The following is a 16,841-nucleotide window of genomic DNA, read 5'->3' as shown; positions in this document are numbered from 1 at the left end:
GCCATTCTCCATGAAAGGATTCCAAGTCTTTGAAGACTTACTCATAGACACATATTCTTTATGAGTATTTATTAATTTACAACCTATTTTAAATATTTCAGTAAGTTAATCTGAAACACTTCTCACAATAATTAATTCTGTTCAAGCTCACTGTCAGAAATAAAAGAAAGATTTCCAAATTATGTTTACTTTTTAAGCATTAGGAAAAAATGTCTTCTACATTACAGTAATCAAGTCCATTGCTCTTAGAGTTTTTGGGGGGTAGACTTATCATCCACAAAGAAAACTCTCCTAGAACTAATGGAATTAGATTACCTTTGAATTTTTACCCCAACTTTGAATTGTCACTAATTCCTTTCTTTGCTCTTTTGGTGTTTGCAAAGGGGTTCACTACAGCCTGAATTGATATAATTATTGGCTCAGATTGTTAGAGATCTAGGCCAGATGGCTATGGGTTTTTAAAGTCCCAGTTGCTTGTGGTAGTTTTTCTGGTTTGCCTATAGGGTTTGGTGATCAACAATCTGAAAGGGCTACAAACTTGTAAAACAGTATTATTCATGGGGGCAGAATGTTCATCAGCGTGACCCAGTACTAAATACATTCATTATAGGCATTTCTATTCTGCACAATTTGCCACACAGCACTGGTTTCTGGAGGGGGGAAAAAAGACAATGGCTTATAAAATGCTTTTGAATGCCTAAAAAGGAGGAGAGTTCATGCTGAGACTCCTCTGCTTTCTTTTTTGGAAAGGACCTTCTTAGTGACTTTAGCCGAGCTCTGCTGAGAGTAAGCAAAGTGGTAAAACCAGAAAATTACTTTTTTTATATGTTTCTGGAGGGCAAAACAGAGAGTGGGAGAAAATAAATGGAGAAAAGTGATAGTGAGATTATGTGAAACGGCAAATATGCAAGTGTATGAGGACAGCTGAGGAATAATGCAAGAGGTGCGAAAAAAAAAGCAGCAAGAATAGAGCCATGATGATAAACTTAAAAGGAATTGCAGAGCAGAAAGAACATCATAAATAATCATATTTTCAAATAAGAATATCATATCAGTTTCTGTGACCTGGATAGAGCATAAGCCTCCCATGATATTTTCTCACATTTTGATGCACACAAAATGCAATTTTCAACTCAGGCATTTTATTCTTCAATGTAAACAAGCTTTGGGTTTTTTAAATACATATGTGAAAAGAGTTTTCATAAATAATACATGTATTATAAAAATTTGACTTGTACACTATTGAGTCCATGCCCCCCAGGATTCATGGTGAAGATTCACTATGTATAGATAGTACCTTCTGGTGGAAACTGGCATGCTAAAGCATGAAATGTCTTTTACCCAAGATAAATAAGATTTTTTGAAGTACACGACAAAGAAATATCATAGCCAATTTTGCCCAAACTCAAGGAAAGAAGGGATGTAAGGCAGAACTATATCATCAATTAGTTTCAAATCCTAAGGTGTTCCTTTAAATCTTGCTAATTAAGAGAAATCAAGAGTGGAAAATAACCCTTTTCTTATCGTCAGAGAATAAAGATAAATGAAAAACAAAAAATGGAACCTCTTTACTTATTCTGTTCTTTAAAACAGAGCCCCAAGAAAATCTGCTTGGGCTCACAGAAGGAGAAAGACCGGAGTATTTACAGAGGGGGAGGGGAAGGAGGCGGTCTGAGAAGCATAATTAGAAGCAAGTTTCCAAATTTTATTAAATTCCTCCACTAACAAAATACACTCAGAGGTATTTTAAGTTAAACCAGTACTTAAAGACTATGAAAAGCAAGATGATTACATGTTTGTGGAAGAAGAAAGGGCAATTAAGAAAACCAGAACAATTTAAAATGCCGTATAAATAAAGGCGACCAGAAGTTGATTTAAAGTTTTTCTTCTGTAATTTGTCTCCCCTTTGTCGTGGCACGCTCAGAGAAAGTGAATGCAGTAGATGGGAAGGAGGAGGGGGGAGGAGGAAGGGAGGAGCAGTCAAGGAGCTGCTCCCATCCTCCTCCCCCAGCGCCCACCAGCCCTTCTCCCTCCTCTCTCTCTCTCGCGCCCCAGCCCCCGCCTTCCTCCTCTCAGTCTCTCTCCCTCTCCCACCCTCCACTCTCGTCCGCCCTGGCTTTGGGGACTCCATCAGCTTTTGATTTGGAAGTAATGCTGATTGGCTGGAAGCGATTCAACACACGCTGGGCCAGAGAGCTTTGTCTGAGTTGAAGTGAAGTTGTACAGATTTTAGACTGGAGTCAGCAATCACGGGTGTTTAGTCTGCAGCCGAGCAGAGAAAGGGAGAAAGAATCGCTCCGGAAAGAGCCACTGCAGACTCGGCCGGCACCCTACAATAGATGGATTCCGACTACACAACGGGGAAGACGCGGAGCTGACACGTCTGCCTGCAAAGAGGATAAACAGCCAAACAAATGCAAGGATTGGACTCCATGTCGGTAATATCTGGAAGTCGTGACACGGTGTGTATAAAACAAAAGTTCGCGAGCTGTTAATTGCTGTGCTGTGTTATTAAGAGACGCTTTCAAGTTTCAAGTACCAAATGTCGCTTAGCTTTAAGTTGCCAAAGGAAGTTGAGGGAATTGCTTTGCTGTTTTAACTTGCTTTGTGAGAGGAGTCTCATAAACTGACCGATGTACCAAATGAAGGGTAAAATGCACTTTAGATTCGTTTTTGCAATCCTGATGGTGTCTTTCAACGCCGAGGTACTGAGCAAGAATTTGAAATACAGGATTTACGAGGAGCAGAGGGTTGGATCAGTAGTTGCAAGACTGTCGGAGGATGTGGCTGATGTCTTAGTTAAGCTACCTAATCCTTCCACTGTTCGTTTTCGAGCCATGCAAAGGGGAAATTCTCCTCTACTTGTAGTAAATGAGGATAATGGAGAAATCAGCATAGGGGCTAAAATTGACCGGGAACAGCTGTGCCAGAAAAACTTGAACTGTTCTATAGAGTTTGATGTGATCACTCTGCCCACTGAGCATTTGCAGCTTTTCCATATTGAAGTTGAAGTGCTGGACATTAATGACAATTCTCCCCAGTTTTCAAGATCTCTCATACCCATTGAGATATCTGAGAGTGCAGCTGTTGGCACTCGCATCCCCCTGGACAGTGCGTTTGATCCAGATGTTGGGGAAAATTCCCTCCATACATATTCACTCTCTGCCAATGATTTTTTTAATATTGAGGTTCGGACCAGGACTGATGGAGCCAAGTATGCAGAACTCATAGTGGTCAGAGAGCTGGATCGGGAGCTGAAGTCAAGCTATGAGCTTCAGCTCACTGCCTCAGACATGGGGGTGCCTCAGCGGTCTGGCTCATCCATTCTGAAAATAAGCATTTCAGACTCCAATGACAACAGCCCTGCTTTTGAGCAGCAGTCTTATATAATACAACTCTTAGAAAACTCCCCCGTTGGCACTTTGCTCCTAGATCTGAATGCCACTGATCCAGATGAGGGCGCTAATGGGAAAATTGTCTATTCCTTCAGCAGTCATGTGTCTCCCAAAATTATAGAGACTTTCAAAATTGATTCAGAAAGAGGACATTTGACTCTTTTCAAGCAAGTGGATTATGAAATCACCAAATCCTATGAGATTGATGTTCAAGCTCAAGATTTGGGTCCGAATTCAATCCCAGCTCATTGCAAAATTATAATTAAAGTTGTGGATGTTAATGACAATAAACCGGAAATTAACATAAACCTCATGTCCCCTGGAAAAGAAGAAATATCTTATATTTTTGAAGGGGATCCTATTGACACATTTGTTGCTTTGGTCAGGGTTCAGGACAAAGATTCTGGGCTAAATGGAGAAATAGTTTGTAAGCTTCATGGACATGGTCACTTTAAACTTCAAAAGACTTATGAAAACAATTATTTAATCTTGACAAATGCCACACTGGATAGAGAAAAGAGATCTGAATACAGTTTGACTGTGATCGCTGAGGACAAGGGGACACCCAGTCTCTCTACAGTAAAACATTTTACTGTTCAAATCAATGATATAAATGACAATCCACCTCACTTCCAGAGAAGTCGATATGAATTTGCCATCTCAGAGAATAACTCGCCTGGGGCATATATCACCACCGTTACAGCCACAGACCCCGATCTTGGAGAAAATGGGCAAGTTACATATACCATTTTGGAGAGTTTTATCCTGGGAAGTTCCATAACTACATATGTAACCATTGACCCATCTAATGGAGCCATCTATGCCCTCAGAATCTTTGATCATGAAGAAGTGAGTCAGATCATTTTCGTGGTGGAAGCAAGAGATGGAGGAAGTCCGAAGCAACTTGTAAGCAATACCACAGTTGTGCTCACCATCATTGATGAAAATGACAACGTTCCTGTGGTTATAGGGCCTGCACTGCGCAATAATACTGCAGAAATCTCCATCCCCAAAGGGGCTGACAGCGGCTTTCATGTCACAAGAATAAGGGCTATTGACAGAGACTCGGGTGCGAATGCTGAACTCAGCTGCTCCATACTAGCAGGTAACGAGGAGAACATCTTTGTAATTGATCCACGATCATGTGACATCCATACCAACGTGAGTGTGGAATCTGTTCCTTACACAGAATGGGAGCTCTCAGTTATCATCCAGGACAAAGGCCATCCTCAGCTGCATACCAAAGTCCTTGTGAAGTGCGTGATCCTTGAATATGCAGAGTCAGTGACAAGTACAGCAATGACCTCAGTAAGCCAGGCATCTCTGGATGTCTCTATGATTATAATTATTTCCTTAGGAGCAATTTGTGCAGTGTTGTTGGTTATTATGGTGCTGTTTGCAACGAGGTGTAACCGAGAAAAGAAAGACACTAGATCCTACAACTGCAGGGTAGCAGAATCAACTTACCAGCACCACCCAAAAAGACCATCCAGGCAGATTCACAAAGGGGACATTACATTGGTGCCTACCATAAATGGCACTCTGCCCATCAGATCTCATCACAGATCGTCTCCATCTTCGTCTCCTACCCTAGAAAGAGGGCAAATGGGCAGCCGGCAGAGTCACAACAGTCACCAGTCTCTCAACAGTTTGGTGACAATCTCATCGAACCACGTGCCAGAGAATTTCTCCTTAGAACTCACCCATGCCACTCCTGCTGTTGAGGTAAGATCAGACTCTGCACCAATTCACTGACAAAGTCAGCTGTTAGTGTTCAGAAGTTGTGTCTGTGTTCTTAAAGGTTTCCACTAAGAAGTAGCAATACTAATAACATGCAAATTAATAGGATACAAGTTATATCATGTATATGTAGCAAGTATACACATCTTAGCCTACTGTTTTAAGTTTTTCTTAAAAAATTTATTTGTATGTACTATGTATAATATTGCAAAATAAATGGGAAGCTGGCCGAGGACTATCTGATTAGAATCCCTTTGCTTTCCAGATTAAGACAATGGAAGCCAGAAATAAAGGGGCTTGCTTTATTCTCATAGTTGTGGTCTGTAGTGAAAAATCAAAAACTAAAGCCTCCAGACTCCTATCTCAATGCATATTATATATGTTCAACTTTTGAAAATTTCCTGACATTATTTTTAACCTCGTATGTTAGAATGTTGTATTTTACAGCATTTGCCATGTATTTTTTTAACTGATCACTTTAATCTGAACTATAAAAAAGGGAATCAGTCTGTTATTTATAAAGGAGCCCTCTTGCAAAAAAAAAAAATATATCAGTTGTATTAGATCACTCAAATCTCTCTGGGATATATTCAGTTATATTTGGTGGCTGGCTGTCTGGTCTGCCACAGTCTGGCATATGTAAACTTTAAAACAGAGATAATATGTTCAATATATCAGGATGAAGTAGTGAGTAACTGTCGTTCCTTGCTTAAAGCTTGTGAGTATTTGGGGGTTTGTTTCCAGGAATCAGTTCTGTCTATTTGGTTTCCAGCAGGTCTCACAGCTTCTCTCAATGCTTCACCAGGGACAATACCAGCCAAGGCCAAGTTTTCGTGGAAACAAATATTCCAGGAGCTATAGGTATGAATTATCCTCATGTTACCTCTTAAGTCTCAATAACATGAATGCTGAAGAGTAAAAACTGTACCTTTCCTGATTTATCTTTCTAGATATGCCCTTCAAGACATGGACAAATTTAGCTTGAAAGACAGTGGCCGTGGTGACAGTGAAGCAGGAGACAGTGATTATGATTTGGGACGAGATTCTCCAATAGACAGGCTACTGGGTGAAGGATTCAGCGACCTGTTTCTTACAGATGGAAGAATTCCAGCAGGTAAGAGGGTGGTGATAGATAAATCCTTATTTTCAGATCTACGAAACCAGTAAAGTGAACAATTTCTCCCACACTTATATTCTTCTCGTCCTTTGCACTCAAATGTCTGTAATCTGCATACTACTAGCAATGAACTTAAACTGAAACAATTTAAAATTATTTTCTTAAAATTTGTATTAAGCAGTTGATAGAGAAAGAGTAAGCTTAACAGGACAAGAAGGAAGGAGTGGGGACAGGAGGATAGAAAACCACACCACTTCCCTCCTCTTTCTACCCCATCCAGGACTGCCATAGAACACTCTTGAGCCACTCTATATAAAATTACCGGGTAGTTGTTTTTATTCAGATAGCCTGTTTTGGTGCATAGTGGTGAACTGGACTATAATTTAGAGGACACGTTTCCTGTGATGGGAACCAACTGACAGAATCAGAGGTTAAAATACACTAGGAAATGGTACAATTTAATCACTAAAAATAGGAGAAAGAATGCATCTTTGGTGGTAAGCATAGAATTTTTTTGCCACCTTTCATTTTATGTCTGCACTGCAGTGGAAGAGGAACAGGAGTCCAAGAGGGGACTTTATAAGGACACAGCTAGATGGAGGAGAGGCTAGTAAGTTATGAGCCACATTTTCCTTAGAGTCTTTTCTCTCTAATTGTGCAGTACAAACTCTGTGAACCAACTGGGTAAATACTGACTGCATCACTGTAGCAACCCTATTACTAAAGACTGTAATATTAAATCAACTCTTAGGAACACAGAAATGTTCCTTCTGCTGCTTATGTTTCTAAATTCCACTGAATGTCGATCAAATGACTGTGATTTGACAAATGAAAGAAAAGCAGAACAAAACTATATTACCTATCTGAGTTCCATCGAACATCTATTTTCTAAATACAGATGAGTAAGAGAGTTTAGAAAATAGACATGAGGGAGCTTCAGAAGTCCACAGAAATTCAGGAGAAATCAGTAAATAGGAACTCTATTGTATTGCACTCTACTCTGTTGTGTCTCTTGTAAGTTGCAGTCATAGTGGTGGCACTAGCTGCAGCAGTGGGAGTATTGGCTGTAGCCGTCCCAGGAGTGGTTACCGACCACGTCCAGCGTTTACTCGGGCCCCTGAGGAGTTCTGTACCTGCATTGCCTCTCCCCACACTTTACCACTGGAGTTAGTAACATTGCTGATAGTAACAGTAGTCTTCATATTGTTTTAGATTTGAAAACTGAAGCTTATAAAAGTTAAAAAATGTGTCCAAAATCAGGCAATTTGTACATGACAGAGGTGAGATTTGAACCAATTCTCGTACTCTTAAATACTAATCTACTAAGAGTAATATGAAGTAACAGGTTTTTGGGTTTTTTAAAAATATGTTGAGTGACATATTTGTTCTCACGTTCTAAAGTCTTACTACCCTCCATTAACCTATTAAATGCTGCTTGTTTAATTACATTATTACAGTATGCATTTCTGGCAGGATGGATGTCTGGAAAGGACTTCTAGTGGCCTTAAGGGCTACAATAAATGTACATGAGAGTCAATGTTTACACAGTCATCCAAAGTGTCTTTGTTTTCTGTTTTGTCAATTCATAGACTCCTTAGACCGATTTAAAGAGAAATCTCTGAAAATCTAACAGAATATATATGGCCTTAGACAACTTGCTCAAAGAGAATCAGTTTTATTATTCTTACCCGTAAGATGAGAGAGCTGGCTGAATTTCTATGATTCTGTTTTACTTATGGAATTCCAATTTTGAATATTGATCCCTAATTTTTAATAATGTGATTTCCCATATTATATTATTTCATAAAACAGAAAAGTAACATAATGGCATAATATCAATATTTTATTAGGTTATTTTAAAAGTTGTATGAAGTCTATTCATTGAAATTTTAATTTGTCAGCATAGTTAAGAGGAGAATAACTGCCCCTACTTAGATAACTTTGCCATTTGTGGGTCTAAATGATGCCTAAAATCCTTTTTAATTCAGAAATTTTACAATTCTAATAGCTAATCATGGTCTACATTTTATAAAAAGGGCAGGACTACTCTTTTACTTTTTTCTGTATTTCCAAAGTTACCACCACCAGATATATTCATGGCAGGAGAGTTATCTAAGGCTTGAATTTAAAAAATAAAATAAAAATAAATGTTAAAGAATAAAGACATTGGGGAAACAATAGGTAGATATTGATAAATTCTAGATAATAGTGAGTCTTGTTTAGTGAGTGACTTTAGACTCCTTCCGAGTTACATTTCTTTTCAAAGTTAGAGGCTCACCTTTATATTATCATTAATAACACCATTTAATATATAGACGATCTTTTAAAAAACAATTCCATATTTATGCAACCATACTGAACCCGGGTGTGTGGTGGGAGCACTGTTTCACTGGTGCATGGCATTGTATCATAACAGATCGTATTACAGTAGATACGTTTCTGCCTTACTAGCTACCTGCCTCCATGTGGGGGGTGGTGGAAACCATTCTGGAGGCATAGAGCACCAGGAAATCACCGATGATCCGTAAAATATTTTATGCCTTTTTCATGTTTGGCTAGTATAGATAGAAATGTGCCTGTTGAGTATCTATACAGAGATAACTATCTCATCATTCTTTCGATGCTTCAGCCACATTCTGGTTTATTATTCACGCTGGCAGCTTCTCCTGGCACATTAGGGTGTAAAACTTGTGCTTGGTAAACTTAGATTCCCAGGAAATATCCCAAGTAGAAAAAAATGTGAGTCCACATCTGAATGCCATTAACAGAAATCAGCGCAGTTTTCTAAAGCATGAATATTTTTAGGACTTGAGTGTCTTATTCTAACTGCTTTTCTGCATTAGACTGTGATCAAATATAGATTATGTGATGTCGCATTGCCTGCCAAGAGGGTCATTTCTGGTCATTCATTCTATTTATTCCCACAGAAATATCCTGTATTCTGAGCAGTAAAATCAGCACACATTTTTGTCTGTTGGCTCATGTTTGTCAACATACTTTTTTCCTTACTCATTCAACTTTAAAACTACAGTACTACAAATATTCCTGCAAAATCTCCATTTTCCCAATGCATTAGCTGCACTGGGATGTTTTTGTGATATTCCTTCTTGATTGAGCTCATTCCACTTTTCATCAATCTGTCATCCATGATTACTTAACTCACACATTCCTCTGTAATTCCATGTTCTCTCCATTCTCACGACTGGTCTCCGACTTCTGACCTTTCTTCCATGGCTGGTTTACTGCACCAGCAGACAAGCTAATATTCACTCTCTGATCGTTCCTCCCTTTGTCAAATCTCTGTTTCATACGGCTTGAACAATTTTTTCAGAACATTTTAATTTACATTTTTTGGTTCAAAATCCATAATTGACTTTTGTTGCCCAGCAACACCTAATTCAACTATTTATCTTGGCATTCCAAGGACAATGAAATAATCCACTGCTAGTTTATTAACTTTCAGTTTTGGCTTTTTCGTATCTTTCCCAATAGGCAGAGCCGTCTCTTCATTTAACACGCCGATCCTTTACCTATGCCATCTTTCTACCTGAAAAACTCTCTTCTCTTTACTTTATCTAAATCCTATTCATCTCTCAGAGTTTGTTTCAAGTTGCTCTTTCTTTAACTACTTCAGCCTCCTCCTCCATTCTTTCTTCTTTTCTTGACATGCCTTCAGCATCATATAGTTTGACACTTTGGGCATGTGGGGTCTCATTTGCTATACTTGACTCAGAACTAGACCTGAAACCATCTGAAGGCAGGGAGCTATCATAGCACCTCACATATGGCAAGCTCTTAATAGTTAACTGATTGATCACCCAATAACTAAGGGCTTGATGGAAGTTAGACATAACATTTTTCTTCTTATATTCGCTGCTTGCTTGCTGCCCTCCCTATAAGGCATAGTACAGCAATAAAATCGATAGTCATGTAGTGGGAAAGAAGAGTTCTCTGCTTCCCCCACGTCTTCCCCTCCACAGAGGAAATTTACCACCTGGCAGAGCTTTCAAAGAGTGACAGAAGGATTAGCCACTTGCACCATTTGCCAACAAGTCCAGATTCCTTGAGTATGGTGTGGAACATCTGTGACGCTGAATTACTTACACTCTGAGAATGTTTTCAAACAGTTGAGTCTCCAGGGAAAAGTTTGAACATATCAATGAAACTGAGAAATGCCCTCTTCTGCACCGTTGCTCTTTCATCTCTGTTATTTTTGCCACCCTTCTCTCCATTAGTCTTTCATCAACTTTTCATATTTTCAGAATTTTTAAATTTTATGTTAGTTTATTATTTTATAATTAAAGCCACATTTATTTGTTGTGAAGTTGTAAAATAGCATTCCCTGTGTAAAAAATTCCTATGACTAAAATTATTTTTGAACATGAACTGTCATTTTAATCACCCAGATTGTATTGTTGATTATTTTCAGTGTATTCAGTTCTCTAGAAAACTGATCATACTCAGGATTCTTAGAAGCCTATGTAATTTTTCCTTTTTTCCCCCTTGTCATTAAACACTAAAACAAGACAAAACCAATCAAATAATCAAGTCCTTCCCACAGAATTAAAGGCCAGAAAACAAATGAAGAGGTGGCATCAGGTCTGTTCCCCTTCCTTCTAACAGGATGTGGATAAGACAATACAGCCAGCTCTCCTTTCCATTTTCAGAGACCCAGGGAATTAGGAAAAAAAATTCATTACCACTTTGATAGTTATTTCACTGCTGAGAAAACTTCATTGCCACTAAGATATTCCAGTTACTTTCAACTCCTTTTGGTTTTGTCCACATTAAATGATGAACAATAATTGGTAAATATTTCCAAGTAGTAGTAATGCATGAAGTCAGCATCTCTAACCATGCTTTTATTCTTTAATCATCCTTCCTTATTTAAATTTAACCTTTCTTCATAGCAAAGTTACACAATAATTCCTTGTATTCATCCTCTTTCTTTTACCCCACAGTGATTCCCGCAGAAGCATTATTTACACTATCTCTGCATTTTTCCCTACTTTGTATTTTTAGCTTTCCTAGCAATCAGACTTTTTTTCTCACTTGTGATTCTTGCTCCGTCTTTGTTCCTCAGCTTATCCCTTCTGTATTAAGAACTGAAGTACAGAATTGATGAGGTATAAGAACTGAATTATCTCAAAGGTTCAAGTGATGAAGAGCAGTGATTTCCACACCTTTTAACCAAGTCTTTTACTTCTCCTTTTTTGAAAGGCAACATTTACTCTTAACTTTTCTTTCTTTTTTTTTTTTGTACATCAATCTTTTTTAAGACTTTATTTTTATTGTATAAGAACACTTAACGTGAGATCTACCCTCTTAACAAATTTTTAACTGTACAATACTGTGTTGTTAACTATAGGTACAATGTTGTACAGGAGATCTCTAGAACTTATTCATCTTCTTAACTGAAACTTTATGCCTGTGATTAGCAATTGCCCATTACCCTATCCAACCAGCCCCTGGTAACCACCATTCAACTTTTGGATTCTATGAATTTGGCCATTTTAGATACCTCATATATGTGGAATCATGCAGTATTTGTCCTTCTGTGACTAGCTTATTTTACTAAGCATAATGTCCTCAAGGTTCGTCCATGTTGTCACATATTTCAGAGTTTCCTTATTTTTTAAGGCTGAGTAATAGTCCATTGTATGCATATACCACATTTTCTTTATCCATTTATCTGTCAGTAGACATTTAGGTTGTTTTCACATTTTGGCTATGGTGAATAGTGCTTCTGTGAACAGGGGAGTGCAAATATCTTTTTGAGATCCTGATTTCAATTCTTTTGGATAAATATACAGAAGTGGAATTGCTGGATAATACCGTAGTTCTATTTTTAACCTTTTGAGGAACGTCCATATTGTTTTCCATAGTGGCTACACCATTTTGCATTCCCATATGTATAAGGGTTCCAATTTCTCCATATCCTCAGCAGCACTTATTTTTGGTTTTGTAACAGTCATCCTGACAAGTTTGAGGTGATATTTCATTGTGGTTTTGACTTACATTTCCCTGATGAGTAGAAAATGTGTAGTGAATGCCTATTCTACGCAGTCACTTTACCTGGTGCTGGGGATACAGCAATCAACACAATAGATACTTGCTTCCCCTGACAAGGGATTTGGCACTGCTCAAGAGTCATCCTTTTTAGCAATAATTTGAGGAAGAGAAATCTTTCTTAAGTAGTCAGATCTACAGAATTAGCTCTGAATATATAGGTCTCGCTGATATCAATCCAGTTTTTTTCAAATCTAAGATAATTGGTTTGCATTTTCTGCATTCTGTCATTTTCTCTAAAATGAAATCATAATATTGAAGAGACCTAATTGTCACTGAAAGAGATGGATGATTTATGGAGTATCTTTTATGTCTTTGCATTTCCTAGTTTTTAGGTAGTTTCGTTATTCTATTTGCCAAACTTAGAGATTTTTTCCCCCTCTTTATTTTTTCTGCTTTTCTCTTATCGTCTGTTATTTTCTCTGCGTGTGTCCACTCACATTCCAATAAGGCATCATGATATCTGGAAGAACTAACCAATGGATTTTTCATATTCTTCATCTTTTGATGACTTTTCCATCTATTTGGATTTCAAGCCTTTAAAAGAAGACTTCTTAACTGGTTAACTACTGATGCCTGGTAGTTGAGAATACTTTATGCTGCTATTTTAAGTAAGTCAATAAATAATCCAAAATATCTTTAAGAGAGATTAAAAAGTATAATGACCTTCTAGCTTATTGTATTCTCAATGCCTCTATTAAAAGAAGAGTAGCTCAGGTAGACCTCAATATCTAGGAAGTTGCTCAAAGGTATTACTCAAGGATTATCTGGTGGCATTCTAAAGTTATGTATTTCACCTTACAGCTGTGTGGTTTTTTTTTTTTTTTTTAGAATTTATGTTTAGCAAATATTTTATCACCCACACGTTAGCTCTTTTCTGTCATTCTCGTGTATAAGTTATCAATCCATTTTCTCTTTACTTGAGTAGCAGAAATGATATTCCTGAGAAGTACATGGGTCATAACCCTTTTTTCCTTATTTGATAAACAAGAAAGAAAAATACACCAACAGACATGACTTACAGAGGTCCATAAAACTGGCATTCAAATTAAAATCTTAATTGTAGTCCATGTAATGTGTAAAATAGCTAGTTAGCATCATGATAGTAGTTTATAATTGTCTATTTCTATTTTAAAAATATATAAAATTACAATTTTCCTATCATTTTGGGTCATGCTAAGTATAATAAAGTATTCCCATCGTTTTCCTTGAGTGCAGCTATGAGGCTCTGCACGGAGGAGTGCAGAGTCCTGGGACACTCTGACCAGTGCTGGATGCCGCCGCTGCCCTCGCCATCCTCTGACTATAGGAGTAACATGTTCATTCCGGGAGAAGAATTCCCAGCACAACCCCAGCAGCAGCATCCGCATCAGAGTCTTGAGGATGACACCCAGCCTGCAGACTCTGCTGAGAAGAAGAAGAGTTTTTCCACTTTTGGGAAGGACTCCCCAAACGATGAGGACTCTGGGGATACCAGTACATCCTCTCTACTCTCGGAAATGAGCAGTGTGTTCCAACGCCTCTTACCCCCTTCCCTGGACACCTATTCTGAGTGCAGTGAGGTGGATCGGTCCAACTCTCTGGAACGCCGGAAGGGACCTTTGCCAGCCAAGACTGTGGGTTACCCACAAGGGGTGGCAGCCTGGGCAGCCAGTACACATTTTCAAAATCCCACCAACAACTCTGGGCCCCCACTGGGAACTCATTCCAGTGTGCAACCTTCTTCAAAGTGGCTGCCGGCCATGGAGGAGATCCCTGAAAATTACGAAGAAGATGATTTTGACAATGTGCTCAACCATCTCAATGACGGGAAACATGAACTCATGGATGCCAGTGAGCTAGTGGCTGAGATTAATAAACTGCTCCAAGATGTCCGCCAGAGCTAGGAGATTTTAGTGAAGCATTTTTGTTTCCATATATTTGGAAATAGGGGGCAGAGAGAACCCTTAAAGAACTGGCATTGCCAAATAGTTGCATTTATCATAAATGTGTTTGTGTATATTGAATATTAAATACTGTATTTTCGTATGTACACAATGCAAGTGTGATTATTTTAATCTGTATTTTAAAAATACATTTGTACCTTATATTTATGTGTAATTTAACAGACAAATTTTATTTTTTTACTCCCATGACAACCATGTCTTTCCTAATCATGTAGAAACTAGCCACTGTTCAAATCTGATATACTATTCAACCACAAAGTATAAAGGCACTGCTTAGATTAGTTATGTTGGGAAAGAAATTGTTATGCTGTAGAAACAACCCCACTAAAGCATTATATAATTCTTAGTTCCATTAAGTGATCCAACTTCTTTTTTCAATACTTTTTAAAAATTAAGCGTCAATAAAAATTTTAAACTACTTTATTATTATTATTGTTATTATTTTTACTGTTTTCTGCTAGTTCCGATAGTCCAACTCTTACAGTGAAATAGAAACATGAGGTGAAATTTTATTTCAGGACTGGGAGGTATCTTGCACAGACAATAATGAAAATAATGACTAGGGTCAATGTTTCCTAACACCCAGGCCCCTACTAATCCAAGGCCTCACACTGGCCTATTCTTGAGAATATTTCTCCTAAAGTATTATTGTCTATTTATAATCAAGGTAAATAATAAATTTCATTCCAACATTGTAACAAGAGACATGCTCCAAGGAAATGGAATCTGTCCTTTAAATGGATAGCAGCGTAAAGTATTAATGGACAAAGACAGTTATGTCAGTGTCCCCCTTAGGTAGTAAATCTAATGGATTCATTTTGAAACCGTTCTGTTTGAATTTTCCCCTGTCCTCTCACAATACTTGAACATTTTTATCTTTTGCAATGTTTTTGCTATAACTATTCACTTTTAGCTTTTGTTTCCAGTGCATGATTTTATATTTTTGCTTTTATTTTTAGTATAAGAACATTTATAAAATTACATTTTTGTTATTGCAATTCCGCTTTATTTGTTGTGTGATAAACAACAAATTCTTTATTTATTGTGCTGTTATTTCTCTGTGTGGAATGCCTTGGTAAGGGAGATCGTTATTATGACTGTTCTCGTTTATGACCAAGCTTCAATTAATGTTATTTCTATGAATACACTATCTTGATTGTACTCTCCAGAAAACTTTACTGTCAATGAAAATAAAAGTAAAATTAAAGCAAAGCTAAAGAACTGTCCATAAATCAGAGTCCTTTTCCTACATATACATTCAAGAGCTTTGCATGAAGCATACCCTTCATGAGAGGGTAATTCAGCATTGGGTTTGGAATGATAAAGAAGGGACATTCAGCTGGCTTGGCAAACAAGAAAAACACAATGGTAAAGGAATGAATTTGAGATCTGTAGTGGGAATGAAAGTAGTCTATCATATTCCCAGTAGATTAAAGAATTAAATGCATTTGAGGTGTAAAGAAAAAGGAATAATCAAATAGGAACTGCTTGAACATTTTTCAAATTAAAAAAAAAAAAAACAACTTCATAACATTTTGTATTAAGTCATGTCAAAAAAAAATGTACCCTTACAATGTTTCCAAGAGGTGAACATATTATTCTCCTTGATTTACTAGTGGGGAATTGAAATACTAGGAAAGTTAAATAACCTAAAAGTGGCTAAACTCAGATATTTTAATTCTCAAATGAGTACCACATCAAATAGATGTGGTATGTCTTTCAAAAGGCACATTTTCTTTTATAGGAGGGATTGCAATTACAGTGAAATTTCAGTTTACTTTTCAGTAGATTACACACACAAATGCTAACCACATTTAAAAGCATTTTGCTTTTCAAATCCACTTCCTTTCAATACATATTATCATTAAGAAAAAGACTTTCATAACTCCACTGTTCTTAATTTAAAGCACCAACAGTAATTTAGGAAGCAAAGCAGGAAATCAATGTTTGGATAATGTGAAGTAAATAAAATGCAATATTATATTAAACACAAAACATTTGTATATTGTTCGTATTGTATATTATAAGCATTCCATGTTTCTAACTCCTTGCTTCTCCAGCCTTCTCCACTTGTTATTGTTTTTCCATGCCCCCAGGTTAAGGGGATATTAGGGCAATTACCTTTTTTTTCATGGGTCATATTATCTTCGTGAAAGAATGTCTGGTGCTATCATAGTGACCTAACCTCTCATCAAGTTTATATTCTCTCTTCTTTGATACCATGCCCCTCCTCACATTGAAATGACCAAAAAGCATTTAAACCAAGGAGATTCCTTTCTCCATTCGTTATTTCCTAATCCCTTTGGCCCCATTTGATTCCTTTAAATGTACTTCAATGATAAACATGTTAAGGGAATCATCTTCCAAAAATGTAACTCCACACTGAATCTGTTGCTTAACAAACCTTTCTTTTAAATGCTTGTTTATAGGATGATTAGAATTGGCTTTCTTCAAATTCTTACAAGTTATTAACATTCTTATTCATTTATAATTTATTTCTTTTTTGAAATTTAGCAGATGGGGCCTATAACTTTGTTAATCATTTAAATTCTTGCTTCTCTGGTCACACATATA

At 37.3% G+C, this 16,841-nt stretch overlaps 1 protein-coding gene across 2 annotated transcripts; it reads left to right on the top strand.

The window, feature by feature from the left end:
- Positions 1-2,097: 2,097 nt before the first annotated feature.
- On the top strand, positions 2,098-15,488 carry PCDH18 (protocadherin 18). Of its 2 annotated transcripts, none has more exons than XM_058550069.1 (4): positions 2,098-5,120; positions 5,911-5,996; positions 6,086-6,249; positions 13,540-15,488. In XM_058550069.1, the coding sequence occupies exons 1-4, from the start codon at positions 2,634-2,636 to the stop codon at positions 14,205-14,207; spliced, it is 3,405 nt and encodes a 1,134-aa protein (XP_058406052.1). In that variant the 5' UTR covers positions 2,098-2,633; the 3' UTR covers positions 14,208-15,488. The 2 variants fall into 2 exon arrangements, with proteins under 2 accessions (XP_058406052.1, XP_058406051.1); XM_058550068.1 differs by having other exon boundaries at positions 5,908-5,996.
- Positions 15,489-16,841: the final 1,353 nt, after the last annotated feature.

This window comes from Diceros bicornis, chromosome 11 (assembly GCF_020826845.1).
Source record: "Diceros bicornis minor isolate mBicDic1 chromosome 11, mDicBic1.mat.cur, whole genome shotgun sequence".
NCBI lineage: Eukaryota > Metazoa > Chordata > Mammalia > Perissodactyla > Rhinocerotidae > Diceros > Diceros bicornis.
This window is presented reverse-complemented; position numbering and strand designations above follow the sequence as displayed.

Coding starts and splice junctions, on each gene's coding strand:
- PCDH18 (XM_058550068.1), top strand. CDS start 2,634: ATGTACCAAATGAAGGGTAAAATGCACTTTAGATTCGTTTTTGCAATC. Junction 5,121..5,907: donor ATGCCACTCCTGCTGTTGAG/GTAAGATCAGAC, acceptor TTTGGTTTCCAG/CAGGTCTCACAGCTTCTCTC. Junction 5,997..6,085: donor AAATATTCCAGGAGCTATAG/GTATGAATTATC, acceptor TTATCTTTCTAG/ATATGCCCTTCAAGACATGG.